Below are 15,058 nucleotides of genomic sequence, written 5' to 3'. Positions count from 1 at the left end.
GGCAAGGCGACGGCAGGTACGAGTGTATTCGTACTCGTACCAGCCACTGCAACTGCCGTCGTGTACGGAGCAAGATACGTCGTAGGGCTTTGTCAACCTGATACGCGCGCCGCTTACATACCACACAGTGGCAGCTATCCGTCAGAGGCCGAGGAAGGCACGGCCGGTCGTGTTTCTTCCGGGACAGGGGAGGGAAGGAGCCACCGGTGGTCCGTCTGGTTGCGGTGGACCAGTCTGGATACCCGGCTTCGAGACCATTCTTGGCCTTGTTTGCAGCGGAGAGCATACGAGTATGTCGTTAAGTCTCTGGCCACCAAGAGGAGCTTCAATACAAACGGAGTCTATGGAGCAAGATACGTCGTATGCCTCGTCGCCCTGCCAGCAGCTACGTCGACAGACACTACGCGTATTTGTAAGATATGGTCCGGAGCCGTTGTCCCTCGCCAGGGTCCTTTTTATTTAGGCTTATGCACGTACTAAAAACGACAAGTTGGATTGCATATGCACAAGACGCACACAAATTACAGCAGTTGGCTTGCCATACGACGTACGCCCTGCTCGGTACAATTGAGAGACAGGGACGGCCAGGGACGGCCAGCGTATACGACGTAGAAAGACAAAAGCGGGTGCAAGGTTGTATCGGAAAGGCGGAGGCAGCAGGGAGCCAGACTGCGTCTTCGCCCAGCGCTGGGGGAAATGAGGTGAGGTCTTATTCTCACTAGTACACGCTGTATGCGTTGTGTCCATGCAGGTAATAGGCCCAATGTAACGCATGCTACGGGGTTGTGCATGTCTGTAGTAGACCGACGAAATAGTAGGCAAAGGCGATGCCGAAGCCAGCCAGTCCCTTTCTTCCCGTTGATCCAAGGACCATGTCCGAGGAAGTTGGCGCGCTGATACGACACACGGCAAGATGCGTACGTCGCAGCTGCGATACCGACGAAGCGAAGGGGCAGAGGAAGGGCCGGAGCGCAAGATGGGGGACAGAAAATCGTGTGGCCCAGATCCGGAGGATGTATATGCAGCGTGCAATGCAGAGTGACTTATGCATATATGGGGATGGAAGGGCTGGCCCTTCTCGTTCTAATCCCAGGCTTTCTGGCTCGGAATGCAGACGCTGACCAGCCGAGGCCATGGATGTGTTTGCGATCACATGCGGATATGAGCCGGTTGACCGTTTTCTCCTGTCAGTACGGAGTATTCGTATCTCGTTGTGTCCGCGAGAGGGCAAAGTCCAAGTGCATGCAGGGGCTCCGGCTGAAAAACGCCCTGCATGTTTTTGAGTGGTTGATCATATCCTGCAGTGCACACATGACTGCCTTCGCTCATCGACGTGTCGGAAGGCCTGTAAATAGCCGAATCAGAAATGCATATGTCCACCTCGTACGAGTGAGCGATGTGCTACCGCAGATCGGTTGGAGCCATGGCCGGGGAAAAGGCAGCTCCCATTGCTCGGCATGCATACTTCGGCAGCAGACAAGACATACGGCACATTCGCATGATCTGTTATACGAAGAAACAAACAGCCATGCTGCCCTGATTGACACACCAGCCTTTTTACGAAAGGAAGAATCAGATGAGTGCTGCTCTGTGACTTTTTCCAAGCCATCCCTCCTTGCTCCGACATGGTGTCCCAAATCCGGCCAGCATCAACCCTTCACAGCTGCCTAAAAGCCTGCCTTGGCCCGGAAGAATTCCTGTGTCCGGGCGACACAATCGGCCGGAATAGCGTAGACTGGATGGAGTGTGTTCACCCGGTCGGCCTCTTCAAAGACCTGCATGTCGTCACCCACGAACGGCGACACAAGCCAGGTGGGGCTAGCCGGCATGTCTGTATCTCCCGCGCTCAGTGCTGGCTCCCCTTCTGGTGCCACAAGCTCCCACTTATGCTGTGCCGAGCTCAGCCCTGAGAGGACATAGCAGGTATGGTATGGGTCGGACATGCTACATGCATTACACGGCGCAGCGCATCAGCGTGCATGAGCCACCCAGTTAGCAATCAAATCGAGTAGTGGAAAAAAACAAAGAGCAAGGGAAAGAAGAAAATAAGAAAAAAATGGAAGAAATGAAGAAATGAAGAAGAAAAAAAAAGGCATCACGGTTCCCGCGATAAGAAAGAGAATGTTCCATACCGGGCTGGCTTGTCTCTCAAGCCTCCGCGTTTCGTCTGATCCTGGCAGCAGCAGAGAATGTACCGGATCAGCCCTTCTCGACTGAAGAGAGACCGCGACGGCAGAGAGGGGTTTTCGTGTTCTGAACGCCCGAGGCAAGCCTCGACCAGCGGCCAGCAGGAGCCTACCCAGTGGCTGTAGCAGCCGTCGACAAGCTTGTTGGTACGCCCGGAAAAGCCGCCTTCGGGCGCATACTGGCGCGATGAGAGCCACGATACAAGACGCTGCACATCGAGATACCTAAGCCCAGACCGGTATGTCAGTATCGACTCGTAAGCTCGCCCGTCCGCCAGCCCGTCACGGCCAATGTCACCTCGCAAGAAGGTGGTGGTGGGAACGGTCCTTTGTCACGTTCGCCGCCAGCGGCCGTCCTGCGGCCACCTGCGGCCACCACCATCAACACCATCTTCGTGAGCACAGACCGGGCCCAGCATGCATTGATTCTTGTCAAGCTGTGACTGGACGGATGCAAAGGATTCGGATGGGGCATACCGTGAGATGGAACGGTCAGGAGAGTCCAGAATAGATAGACAGCCAAGCGCACAGAACGCATATCCTCCGTGTGCCTCCGACCCGGGCTGAGACGATATTCCGCCCTCATACGTCTGGCCTGTTTTTCAGCACAACCCACCCTTTGCGTTAGCAAAACCGAAAAAACCAAGAAACCGACAAACGCCGGCAAAGCGAGCGCACACCAGCGGGAATGGCTATACGCACACCTCTGGACATATTTGGCAAGTCCTGTAAAGAGAGTCGGATTGTCGGCCGTCCAAGCCGGTGATTCAGGGCTCAGGCCAAGGGGGATATTTAAGAGCGAGATCATGACTGCTGCACAATATGCTCCCCTAAACCATTAAGTTTGGGTTTCCAAAAAGTAGGACCGGGAGGGCACGCAGGCGCACATGCGCGCAACCACGACGCCACAGCAACATACCTGGACGGTCTACTTCGGCACCGATCGACATTTGGAATCCACCGTCCGGTTGCTTCAGCGCACAGAGCCACTTCCACAGACCACGACGGTCAACGACATCGTAGCACTCCTGCCCGCCGACGATGGCCAATGAGAGCACGATGGCGTACGTGGTGGCCAGATGTGACACCTGGCCATGGCCGCTGCCGAAGCCGCCGCTAGCGTTTTGCATGGACCTGGCCGTGTCGACCAGACGCTGGCGGTAGACCGTCACGTCCTCGCCGAGAAGTGTGAGCCCGTTGAGGCACCAGTACAGCAACCAAGGCCGGCTGGCGTCGTAGCTGACAAAGCTGCCCGGGAGCGTCCCCAAGCTGGCCTTGAGGAACTTGATGTGCCGCTGCCGATCCAGACTGGGCACCCCAAAGTCGTTGTAGTTCGAGAGCCCGTCCTGGCCTTCCTGGCCATCCATGAACGGCAGACAGAGCTGGACGGTTTCGTCCTGCACGTCAGACGTGTCCGTGAGAAGGACATCCCGGACCAAGGGCGGGCGAGTAAAGATGTCGGCAATCATGGCAGACGGCTCTATAAGAACTGGTTTGTAGGATCCAATAATGCTGCTGTGGGTGACGATCTCTTCGTCCACGTCGGTGGGATCTAGCTGTTGCAAGTCGGTTGTAGATGTGGCCGGCATGGCTGGGCGTCTTTTCGTCGACCTTTTAAAGACGGCGCGGTGGCTGTAGCGAGTCGCTTTTGCCTTCACACCTGTCATGTGGCTGGGACACGGGGCGTGCAGACACTATGTTCAGAGTAACCAACAGGCAGTAGCGTGTGAGAACAATAGCATCGCAGCTTGTGATTGTTTCCCGTTTCGTCCCTGTTGGGATGTCCGCTTGTGTAGATCCAGAACGCAGAAACAGACGGGGTCTGGAGGTACAGGAGACCGGAGCCGGGATGCTTCAGCAGAGAAGAGGCACGGAACGCGGCGGTTGTAGGTCGAGTGAGGTTCGGTGTGGCATGGAGCAAAGCTTCCCAGGACAGTAGTTTGGCGGATTTTGGAAGCCAATTGGGCGGTCACAAAAAATGGAGGCAGGCAAACAGGCCACTGAACCTCTGCTCCCCCCCTCCCTCAACCCAGCTTTCGTGCAGAGCAGAGATCGTTCAGCAGAGGGTCAGATCCGGCACAATACGGCAAGAGAGGCACAGGCCGACGACTCGAGCCCAACAAGTCCTTACGAAACGTCTATTTGCAGCCAAAGGCGACCATGTAAATACAGTATGCAGTTTCGTGGGCACTATTCCACGCACTGTACAAACGCACCAGCCACGGCTTGGCGCCACACCCCATGTTTCGCGACATCTTAAGATCTTGCGAAGTGTTGGTTGGGGCAGAGCCTGACAGCCGAAAGTCTGTTTTTCTTCCTGAGTCGCACGGAACTAAGCAGCGTCCATTCCAGCAGCCACCGCAAGCAAGAGAAAGACAAGTGCAAACGATCGTGCTATCCATGACTAGTCTTTTCCCGCCAAATGTGTTCTCCATCAGCCGCTTGTATGACAGCTACCAATCGAGTCTCCCGAATCGGAGCCGAAGGCAAGCAATTCGTATGTTCACACAGGCCTAGCTATTATGGGCTGCCGCTTCCTGTCGTCTATGTAGCGGGAAGTGTATGATCTGAGCTAGGAAGCCGCTGCATACTCACCAGCTGCGCCCGGGCGCATCCACGCCCTCTTCACCATCACCAGGCGGGAATTCTCACATTTCGCTCACCAAACGGTGACGGCTTCACGGCGCCGAGCGCACAGAAAGAAACCTCACCACCCCAACAGAAATGGCTTCCAAACAAGATGCCGCAGAGGCCGAGCGGCCCTGGCTGTATGTGCTCTCCCCTCGGCCAATGAATGGACGGTGGTATCTCCGGTGCCATTGCTCTGTTGACGATGTCGTGTCGCTGACCGTTCTGCGATGTACAGGGAAGCCAAGAAGATCATCCACGGCATGCAGAAGAAGCTGAGCCAGATGAGCAAGGAAGATAGCAGCAACAAGAAGCTGGCTGACCTTGACTCTGTGGAACATATGCTTGAGACGTGCGTTCTGGACCCCCATTTCTTTTTTCCCTGTGGTCAACCTAACATTGGGACTTCAGTCTCCGCTTGGCCTGCATGGCCACCACCTTCTCAGATTTAAGGTTTGCGCACGATAACCGTGTGCTCGACAAGCTGTGGCAAGTGCACTCCTTGATCAGCACCGAGTATAAAAAGGCTCTCCAACGCCATCGTGGACACGGGCAAATCGTACAGTTTCGAACCATTGAGAAGCAGTACGCCAAACACCTGAAGACGGCCCAGTATTTTTACAAGGGCTTTATCGAGCGTCTTTCCGCCCGATACCACCTCACCCCTCTGCAGCGAATTGCCCGGCTGATGAAGTCGGAGACAATCAAGCTAGACGAGGTAATTGACGCCCAAGAGGCGAATCTGAACCAGGAGCTCACGCTCGCTTGCTATCGTACGCTCCTGCATCTCGGGGACTTGGCCCGCTACCGGATGAATACCTCACGACAAAAGGGACACAATCCCGAAATGGCGTTGACGTACTACGGCTTGGCCCAGGACCTGATGCCACAAGAGGGTGATGCCCATCACCAGATGGCGGTGGTGATGGCGGACCAACACCGGGACTTTGGCGTGGTCTATCATTTTTTCCGCTCCTGGGCGGTCCGGAATCCCAACAACCTGGCGCCGCAGAACCTTGCGTCCGAGTTCAAGAGGCTTCTGCAGCCCCCGCCGGCACGCAAAACCGGCAATGCTGCGTCCGACCCGTACGACACGTTCGGGTCGTGGCTGATCCGCCTTCATGCCTACTACTACAAGGGCGAGGAGTTTAGCCAGCAGGATGAGCTGGAGCGCGAGGTTCTACATCGATGGGAGGTGCTCCTGAAGTCAGCAGAGCAGCCTGCCTACTTACAAAAGGCCCTTCTGACGAGCATTGCCGCTTACGATATCGCCCTGAGACGTGTCAAAGGTAAGGAAGCACCCGCAAGCTTTGTTGTGCCATGGTGAGCACAGCGACTAACATGCGCCTGCGCAGAGGAATGGAGTGCGGCCAGATCCAAGGCATGCCAGTTCGTTCTCCTCTTCATTGTACGGACCATCCTTGTTCTCAGTCGTGTGCTGGAAGCCGAGACACAGCGTCTGTTTGGCGGGCCATCTGTCGAGGAGAAGGCCCCCGGCGACAGCGCCAAGACGAGCGGCAAGGACAGGAATAGCAGCGACAAGGCAGGCAAGAAGAAGAACTCGGCATCGGACACGTGCCTGTCGCTGTTCCGGACCTGCATGGCTTGGATACTCATCCAACACGAGGACCTGGTCAAGTTCCAGGAGCACCTGAACCCGCACATTGTCGACATGCACAGGGCCGTGACGCGCTGCCTGTCGCTGTTTGTCGAGATCATCTCGGGGACGGAGGCAGCCCCTGCGTCATACCTTCTTCCTGAGGACGCCGAAGTGCTGGGTTTGGCTCCGCTGGACAGCTGGACGGCGCTCCATCCCAGCAACTCCCAAGACAGCTTCAAAATGCGCATCGACGAGGTGGGCGTGCAGCGTCTAGATCCTGCCCTGGAGACGCTTGCAAGGATCTACGACATTGTCGAGTCGGCGATTAAGCTCGTTAGCGATGACTCGTTCCCATGGGTGGCCACAACTGTGGTCGAGTCGAACCGAGAAGTGACCAGGATCGGCTATAAGGAAGATCACGTGACATATGCTGCGCCCATTGCAGCAGCCTCTATGGCGTCGCCTGTTGTGGCCTCCCCCTTGGTCACAGTGGCTGCAGCACCAATCGGTTCCAAAGGCCAGGTGCATCTGCCCAGTCAGCCGGCGGAAGAGCTGGCCAAGTCGCCATTGGCGCCTCTTATAGAGGCCGCGCCGGCCGTTAGCCCTAGCATACCATGGCTTCCCTGGACTGGCGGTTATCCGAACGTGACTGGGCCAAGCAGCTTCCCGGCAGCTGCAAGCATGCCTGTGGCAGTCGAGACGGACGCTGAGCTTGATTTGATGGACTCGGAGGCATTCAGCCGCGTGGAGAACTTCCTCAGTCCGCCCGAGTCGCACCAGCCCCGGACTGTCAGCAATGCAGGCAGGCCAGAGCCGGCCACCCAGTCGTCTACATCCTACGGAATGCATACATCTACGGCCGACGACGTTTTCGGACAGCTTAACGCACAGAGATCGCCGGTAGCAGCCAGCACCACTGCTGCTACGGCAGCTGTTGCAACTGCCGCAGCTGCAGCCAGAATTCCGACATGTGGGCCGAACAAGGCCAAGCCGTTTCCCAGCCTGCCCTGGGAATTTGTGTTCCAGCCCAAGCCATACCCACCGCTACAACATGCCATGGGCATGGGGGGCCCGACAGCGGCAGCGGATGAGAAGACGGCCTTTTGGTCGGTGTCACCAAGCGCGCGGTCGCCTGGCGGGCTGAACAACTCGTCTCGCGGATTTCCCACAGCCCTGTCGCCGGTGGGAGCAGCCAAAGCGGTGCCGGTGCTGGGCAGCAGTCCCTGGGGCCCGACGGACGGCCGACTGCTGCCGCAGCAGCTCCAGCAGGCACAGGCGGAGGCGTTGGGCTTTGGGACCAGCCCGGGACTGTCGTATACAAGCCACTTCACGGCGAACCCATCGTCAAGCATGCCGTCGGTGCAGAGTCCTCGAGGACTGCGAGACCCGTTTGTGTCCGGGTTTGGGAGTCAGAACGGGCCGTCGACGTCTCTGATGGGCGACAGCAGCTTTCTCGACGGCCAGCAGAACATGAGGAGAAAATGGCAGGAGGCGGCGACAGCTTGGGGTCGCGGCACACCGGCTTCCCGCGACGACCCGACACACTTCCGCAATGCTGTGCGGCAGACGAGCCTGATGGACGAAACGAATGCCTACGACCGGAATGCGCTGCTCAGCGCGCTCGGCAACGGTCACAAGTCGCCACAGTAGCATTGTCGCTGCGGCTTAGTCACAAGCGGACCAGAGCATTTTGTAAGATGATTCGGCATATTATTCCCGACAACATCAGAGTCCCAAAGATATCATAAAGTTGAATTACGCCATGCAATTCTGTGCCGCCGCCATATGTGTTGTTGAAACGTTTCGCATGCCATTGCATGCCCCTTGTTTCCTGTTGTTTCCTGTTCGTTTCATTTTGAGCTCGACCCATGTAATGCCGTTACGACGACGGGGAGAAGGACTGTTTCGGGAAGGGGTACCTACAGATTGTAAGACGTTAGTTTTTTTTCGATTAGGCAAAAGCAAGCAATTCTAAGCGACATACGAAGCGCCCAGCTGGGTGAGCGAGAGGCGGGCGAGCCACTGGCCCTGCTTGATGCTCTGTTCGAGCGAGCTGCCCTCGATGATGCCAGCAGCGAGGCCGGCAGCAAAGGCATCGCCGGCGCCAGTAGTGTCGACGATGTCGGCAGCAGCAATGGGCAAGACGGCGAACTCGAGCACGTCGGCGTCGCCCTGGACGGCAACGATGGTAGGCTTGCTGCCATGGGTGACGATGGCGACGCGCTTGCGCTGGGCATTGGCCTTGGGCAGGTTGGCGAGGTGCTTGGCGATGGCCTTGAGCTCGTCGGTCGAGACGTTGTCGATATCGGCGAGGTCGATGTTGCAGAGGCCGTGAGCGTTGCCGAAAGCGACGGCCTCGCCCTCGTTGCCGAGAACGTAGTCGAGGTAGGGCAGCGTGGCGTCGAGCGCGTCCTTGAAGGCGAGCGGGATGAAGGGGGCTGAGATGGACAGGATGAACGTCTTGTTCCGGGCAGCGGCCTCGTGGGCAAGTGCCATGATGGCCGGCGGGCACACGGTCAAGTGGTAGCCGCCAATGTAGTAGGCCTCCGCAGCCTCGACGAGCGGCCAGATGGCAGCTGACTGAAGATGGCCGAGATCGTAGTGGTTGGCCGCAGCCAGTTCGGTGACCATGCTGCGGTGGCCCGGGGTCACGACCACGGCGCAGCGGCCGGTGGCCTCCTTGTCGTCGACGCGGTACTCGACCCGCAGACCTGCCTTGGCCGCCGTCTCGGCCAGGATGTCGGCATACTTGTCGCGACCAACGCCGCCGAGAAAGACGACGCTGTCGGGGGACAACATGTACTGGGCCCCGCGGGCCGTGTTCTGCGCCGCACCGCCCGCGCTCAGGATCGCTTTGCGGTTCGTCAGCAGATCCTCGTAGATGGCCAGGTGCTGCGGCTCCGCCAGGATCGCGTCGTTGGCCTTGAGGCTGTACTTGTCCAGCAGCGTCTGGTCGCCATCGGCGATGATGTCTGGACGGTCAGCAGGAGCCAATTGGCCGGACAGACCACACCCCGTCACCCTCACTTACCCAGCAGCGGGTTCTCCAGACACAGGAGGCGGTACGTCTTCGTGGCGGCCATGGTGAACGGTCTGATATGGCGGGAATGGATGGAGGCAGAAAATGGGTGAGGAGGGAGAAGAGAGGTCGTTACCGCAGGAGAAGCTCGACTGCTTTTGGCGGGGTTAGTTCGCCAGCAAGGTTTTTTGGTGGGGCTCAACAGCGCTGCCACAGCAGGTCGGATCTTCAGCAGGCAGGAGCACATGCTGGACACAAGTTTGTATCTTATCTGAAGAACAGAGACAGAAATATCGACTGGCTGACATTCAATATATCTAGAAGTCGTTGGATCATCACACCAGGCCCCCGGACCATACACCAGACGCCCCGACCAATGGCTGTTCTCCAGATCATACGACTCGACATCCCAGATTGATTACAATTCTTTTTGTCTTTTCTTTGGTCGGATATGGCAACAGAACAGCGACCTATCGGGCAATCGGCCCCACTGTCTTACACTGTATGCGTCCACGCTCTCCTGCCGCCGCATCCCAACAGCACAAAACAAGCATGATGCAGTCCATTGAGCCCCCGAGCCATGACGTTGAACCCCTGTAAAACAAAGAACGGCACCCATTTTCCTCGCATTTCCGCTTCCTTTAGTCCTTCGTCTTCTGGGTACCACGCAGCAGACCCGTCCTCCTCGCGGCAATAAGACCGACCTTCTGGCCCTGGGTGGCGTATCTGGAGATGGTAGAGGCCTTACCGATGTGCTGGTGGTTACCACCACCGTGGGGATGGTCGACGGGGTTCATGGCCACACCACGAGTCCGGGGCCACTTGTTGCGCTTGACAGCGAACTTGTGCTTGGCACGCGACGCCTCTGTTGCAGGTTAGCGGCTGTGAGAGGAAGGAGAGAAGAAAAGAAAACGGAAAGGAAAGAAAGAGAAAAAAAGAAAAAAACGTACTCAGCAGGGGCTTGTCGGTACGGCCACCACCGGCAACAATGCCGATCATGCCGCGGGCCTTGCTGCTGACAACCTTCTTGGCGCCAGACGGCAGCTTGATGCGGGTCTTGCCCTCATCCGGGTTGTGGCCGACAACAGTAATGTAGTTGCCGGACGTGCGGCCGAGGCTACCACGGTCGCCAGCCTTCTCCTCCACGTTGGTCACGACGGTACCCTCGGGTACGACGCCGAGCGGCAGGATGTTGCCAATCGTCAGGGCGGCGTTCTTGCCGGCGTAGATGAACTGGCCCGTGTACATGCCCTCGTTGGCGATCAAGGTCTCGGACCGCAGCTTGAACCGGTACGGGTCACGGAACACGACGCGGGCGAGCGGTGCACCACGACCGGGGTCGTGGATGATCTCGCGCACAATGCCGCGGATGTAGCCGTGGCGCTCTGCAAAGTCGAGGCTGCGGAACTTGGCGGGGTTCTTGCGAAGACGGGTGACCTAGTTTGCCTGGTGAGCAATGATGCACAGCGCATGCCCTCTCTCCGGAATGCACGTACGGCCTTGAAGATGCCGCCAGCGCCCTTGCGCTGATTGCGAATAACGCGACCCATGGTGGCTCCGGTATGTGATGAACGGTCGGGTTTCGGAGTCCTGCAAATCGACGATTGGTCTTAGCAAATGCGCTCGTAAATGTCGCCGTCTAGGCAGAGAATGGCAGGCGCAGCGGGAAGCTCTTGTCTCCCTCGTTGACGGCGACTATCAATGTGCCAGGCAGAAGACAGGGGAAGGGTGGCGGACGCGTATTGCTTACCCTTTGTGTTGGTGAAGTGAGGAGGAAAAGTAGGAAGAAAACCCAAATTCTGAGATGCACGCCGTCTAGGCAAAAGTCCACACCAGTCCACACCACAAAATTATTATTTTTCCGTGCTTTTCTCCTTGCTCTTCAGGGTTAACAGCCCGCCCTTTGTTAGTCATCCGGGCGCTTACTTTGCAAAAGTCACGTGGACAGGGCCGCAGCTCCTTCGCGGTGCTCCACACAGTGGGGGGCTAGTCGCCAGAGTTCCCCTCGCGACACCACTTTTGAGACCTCCTGGATCGTCGTTCTCACTTTCAGGACCAAAACCCGCCCATCGTGGACTTGTGCCACTTTGTACCGGTCGGGTCGCATACGGCCGAATATGCAAACGCGCAATTGCTTTTTTCTCGCTCCCATAAACGATCGAGTCTCGCGTTCAAGTGCATCCTGCGTGTATGTGCCGCCACGAACAAGAGGCACCACATGAAGGTGGCATGAGCTTTGGGGGGTGCCTGGCTTGTCGGAACTTGGCCAACCATTTTTCTGTCCGCAGAGATTGGCTGTGTGTTGACGTTGGGGGCGGTGCTGGCTGTTATCGCCCCTACACCACATGTCCAGTGACATGGCTCACCTGCCGGGAGATGCCTGCGCATGCTGCCTCCCTTTCATACTATTCATACCACTCTCCTCTGCTCTCTCAGTGGAAAGCCGGTCAGGCCTCAAGCGAGGAGAGCAGTTCTGGTGGACAAGCCAACACGCGAGATTTGCAAATGGCGATTCTCGGCAAATAGGCAAGCGGTTGCTGCAACCCGCTGGAATGAACGCTGGCTTAGTCCGCACTGATCCAGGTCCTTGCTATGGCCCAGGATGGACAGGACACCCGGGAGTTGCTTCCATCATCTTCGCAATCGGATTTTCCGGTCTGGTCTGGTCGAAGCAACGACGACAGTCTTCGGCTTCCACAAGTGAAATTGCAGCTTTTCGCTCCGGGATTTGTTCTGGCTGGCTACATGTCTCTGGCTGCACAGCGGGGTTTTGGTCGGTACCTTGAAAAGCCGTCTTACCGGGCAGGTATGGCATCCAGTGCAGACAGGTGCAGACTGGCAGCGGCTAGTGAACCACAGTCTCCATGTGGACATGACGTAGGCAAACACGGTGGAATGAACAGGTGGCCGCCGACAGCGTGACGAGCGGCCGGGAAATAAAAGACGAAGGCGGGCTGAGTCGGACAGGAACGAAGAGGAAGCCGGTGGGGGTTGCAATGCTCTGTTATAGCTGGCCGCGAATTAGGCAGCGAATGCCTAACAGGGGCGTTGCGGCAATATCTTTTGTCCTGGACGAAAGTGGGAGGAGGCAGTCAGGACGCGGCTCTTTTTAGTCCAAAAAGCAACTTCAACTTTAAACCCTGCATTTTCTACACGACGTGGACCACTTGCCACCAACGAGACGCGCACCCAACCTGCTGCCGTCGACACGCAAGTAATCTCTGCCATCGCTGCGCGTCTGACTGCATCCATCTTGATTTGCTTCCCATTTTTCCCGTCGGCCACGCGCGCGTTCCAGCGCAGCCTCCTCTTCTCGCCCTGCAAGCCCTTCCACGACGACGCAGCCGATATCTCTAGCGAAAAGCCAGAGCCACCGCCATGGCCGACGACGATCTGTCCGACACGTCCTCGCTGTCTTCGCTGTCCTCGCTCTCGTCCGCACCGTCGGACGATGAGGCCGACATCCAATTGCGCCAGGAGAAGGGCGGCATTCTCAAGTTTTTCCACAAGATTCCCAAGGGCGCCAAGTCAGCCACTGGGAAGGCCTCACCGCCACCGCCCAAGAGGGAGCGGGCGGCCTCACCACCACACGAATACGTGCTTGCCGACAACCAGGACATTGCTGTGAGTTTTGCCGTGCTTTTGGCGCGTCGGGCGTCGCTGCGACGCGAAAGATCGCGTGGGTGCTGACAGCCGGCTTTTGGATCTGCAGTTTATCGTCATGTTCCGGAACCGGCTCGTGGAGGCGTTTCCCAAAAGCCTGGCCACCTTTGGCCCCCAGGAGCTCGAACGCGACGTTGTCGACAGCGTGCCGGGCGAACGTGTCGAACATTTTCTCTGTGCCCTGCTGAAGCTGCTCCTCAACCGGCAGCAGGACGTGAAGCCCGGCCACTACAACCGGGCACTCGAGGAGGCCGTACAGTCGCATTCCTCGCAGTGGGTGGCGGCCTGGAAGGATAACCCGCTCGCCGGCGGGAAGACGTTTGCGTCCATGACGCCATCAGAAAGGGTATGTGGTCCTGCATTGCGTGCGGGCATGCGCTCCAGTTCTAACGTTGAAGCAGCTCACGCTCCTGCGTGCTCTGATACTGTGGGCGATGGCCTCGTCCAAAATTGTGCACGACATCATCGACCACGCCTACAAGGGGAAGCGAAACGAAGACGACTCCAACGTGGCCATGTCCATCCAGCCGTGGGGATCGGACAGCGACAAGCGGCGGTATTTCCTCATTGAGGGCCGAGACGACACAGCCTTCCGCGTGTACCGCGAGAGCAACCCGGCCGGATTCATCAACCGGACGTGGCGCAGTGTTGCCGGGTCGATTGACGAGACTCGGACTTTGATTGAAAAGCTCGAGACGGGAGACGGGGGACCCAAGGCAAAGAAGCTTGCTAAGCGGCTGAGCGACGAGATCCCGCGCTTCGAGGCCACAGAAGAAGTGCGTAATGAGAGAGCAGCACATGGGACAAAGGCTGGCAGCTAACGGGTGACTTCTCACAGAAACGGCGGCGGCGAGAGTACCGGCAGACGCGCAAAGACCAGTTCAAGCGGCCAGATCCAGGCTTCTCGGTCTACGAGGGGCGCACGCGCGGCAAGCGGATAAAGTACACGTACTCGGACGACGAGGACTTCCTGACCGACTCGACAGGCCGGCGGCGATCGGGGCGCAATAGTGCGGTTGCAGAACACAGTGGGCCGACGACAACAGCCAGCGGACGACAGGTGCGAGCGCCCAACCGGCTCAATGCTAGCACTGGCGCTGGTGGTGACGGGGTGACGAGCTCTGCAACCAGCGTGCAGGGCGACGGGGATGTCGACATGGACGACGTGTCGGTCGGGCCTACCGGAAGGCCGCGTCGTTCTGCTGCCGTCAACCACAGCATGAATGGATGGGCTCAGAAGAAGACAAAGGAGGTGTACGACGAGTACGACTCGGCAGCGGAGGATAACGAGAGCGAGCCGGACCTTGGCGACGACGAGGAGGATGAGGAGGACGAGGGGCAGGAGGACGAGGACGAGGACGACGAGGACGACGAGGACAAAGAATTCGATGAGGACAAAGACGCAGCACTCGATGCAGAAGACGAGGAGCTGGAGCAGGAGCTGGAGCAGGAGCTGGAGCAGGAGCAGGAGCAGGATGCACGACGCAGTACCGTGGTCAAGCTTCCGGTCAGTGCTGTCCTGGACAAGGAGACGGGAAAGTGGCTCAAGTCAGAGGGCAAGGCCGATGTCAAGGCGCCAACAAAGGCAGAGGAAGGCGAGAAGGGCGTGCCATTAGATGTGCCAACCATCGCTGTGGCTACAGTGTTGTCTTGCAGGAAAAGCCCAGACAAGGCACTGCAAGCAGGCCGACCGGATGCTGTAGGGCTCAGCAATTAGGATTATTAATAGTAAAAGGAATGGCACACAGCACACGCTGTCTGGGGGGGTTGTTTGGATGTCTGCTGTTTGAGTTGTCACGTTATACAGGCTCACATTATACAGGCTACAAATAAAAGCACGTGACCAGGAGGCTTCCAGGTATGTCTGAACAGAAAGCATGTCTTGTTTCGTGAAGTGTGTGTATATACAGTGTACTTGGGCCTCGGTTCGGGATACCGTCCCTCATCACCACCCATTCGCCC

The 15,058-nt window shown here is 57.8% G+C and overlaps 5 protein-coding genes across 5 annotated transcripts; 2 read left to right on the top strand and 3 right to left on the bottom strand.

The window, feature by feature from the left end:
• Positions 1-1,667: 1,667 nt before the first annotated feature.
• CMQ_2722 (farnesyltransferase beta subunit ram1) lies at positions 1,668-3,775 on the bottom strand (the record flags this gene model as incomplete). The annotated part of the gene is made up of 5 exons (XM_014316800.1): positions 1,668-1,944; positions 2,133-2,411; positions 2,523-2,781; positions 2,889-2,912; positions 3,106-3,775. 5 exons carry the CDS (start codon positions 3,773-3,775, stop codon positions 1,668-1,670), a joined length of 1,509 nt encoding a protein of 502 aa, XP_014172275.1.
• A 1,135-nt stretch (positions 3,776-4,910) lies between these two features.
• On the top strand, positions 4,911-8,064 carry CMQ_2555 (uncharacterized protein; the record flags this gene model as incomplete). The annotated part of the gene is made up of 4 exons (XM_014316633.1): positions 4,911-4,954; positions 5,053-5,166; positions 5,226-6,103; positions 6,170-8,064. 4 exons carry the CDS (start codon positions 4,911-4,913, stop codon positions 8,062-8,064), a joined length of 2,931 nt encoding a protein of 976 aa, XP_014172108.1.
• A 321-nt stretch (positions 8,065-8,385) lies between these two features.
• On the bottom strand, positions 8,386-9,497 carry CMQ_2792 (adenosine kinase; the record flags this gene model as incomplete). The annotated part of the gene is made up of 2 exons (XM_014316870.1): positions 8,386-9,386; positions 9,446-9,497. The coding sequence occupies 2 exons, from the start codon at positions 9,495-9,497 to the stop codon at positions 8,386-8,388; spliced, it is 1,053 nt and encodes a 350-aa protein (XP_014172345.1).
• A 577-nt stretch (positions 9,498-10,074) lies between these two features.
• On the bottom strand, positions 10,075-10,983 carry CMQ_2737 (60S ribosomal protein l2; the record flags this gene model as incomplete). The annotated part of the gene is made up of 3 exons (XM_014316815.1): positions 10,075-10,298; positions 10,384-10,870; positions 10,930-10,983. The coding sequence occupies 3 exons, from the start codon at positions 10,981-10,983 to the stop codon at positions 10,075-10,077; spliced, it is 765 nt and encodes a 254-aa protein (XP_014172290.1).
• Positions 10,984-12,811: 1,828 nt separating this feature from the next.
• Positions 12,812-14,813, top strand: CMQ_2645 (uncharacterized protein; the record flags this gene model as incomplete). Its single annotated transcript, XM_014316723.1, has 4 exons — positions 12,812-13,057; positions 13,146-13,442; positions 13,498-13,872; positions 13,935-14,813. 4 exons carry the CDS (start codon positions 12,812-12,814, stop codon positions 14,811-14,813), a joined length of 1,797 nt encoding a protein of 598 aa, XP_014172198.1.
• Positions 14,814-15,058: the final 245 nt, after the last annotated feature.

The sequence above is a fragment of the Grosmannia clavigera genome (assembly GCF_000143105.1).
Source record: "Grosmannia clavigera kw1407 unplaced genomic scaffold GCSC_144, whole genome shotgun sequence".
In the NCBI taxonomy this organism is placed as follows: domain Eukaryota; kingdom Fungi; phylum Ascomycota; class Sordariomycetes; order Ophiostomatales; family Ophiostomataceae; genus Leptographium; species Leptographium clavigerum.
This window is presented reverse-complemented; position numbering and strand designations above follow the sequence as displayed.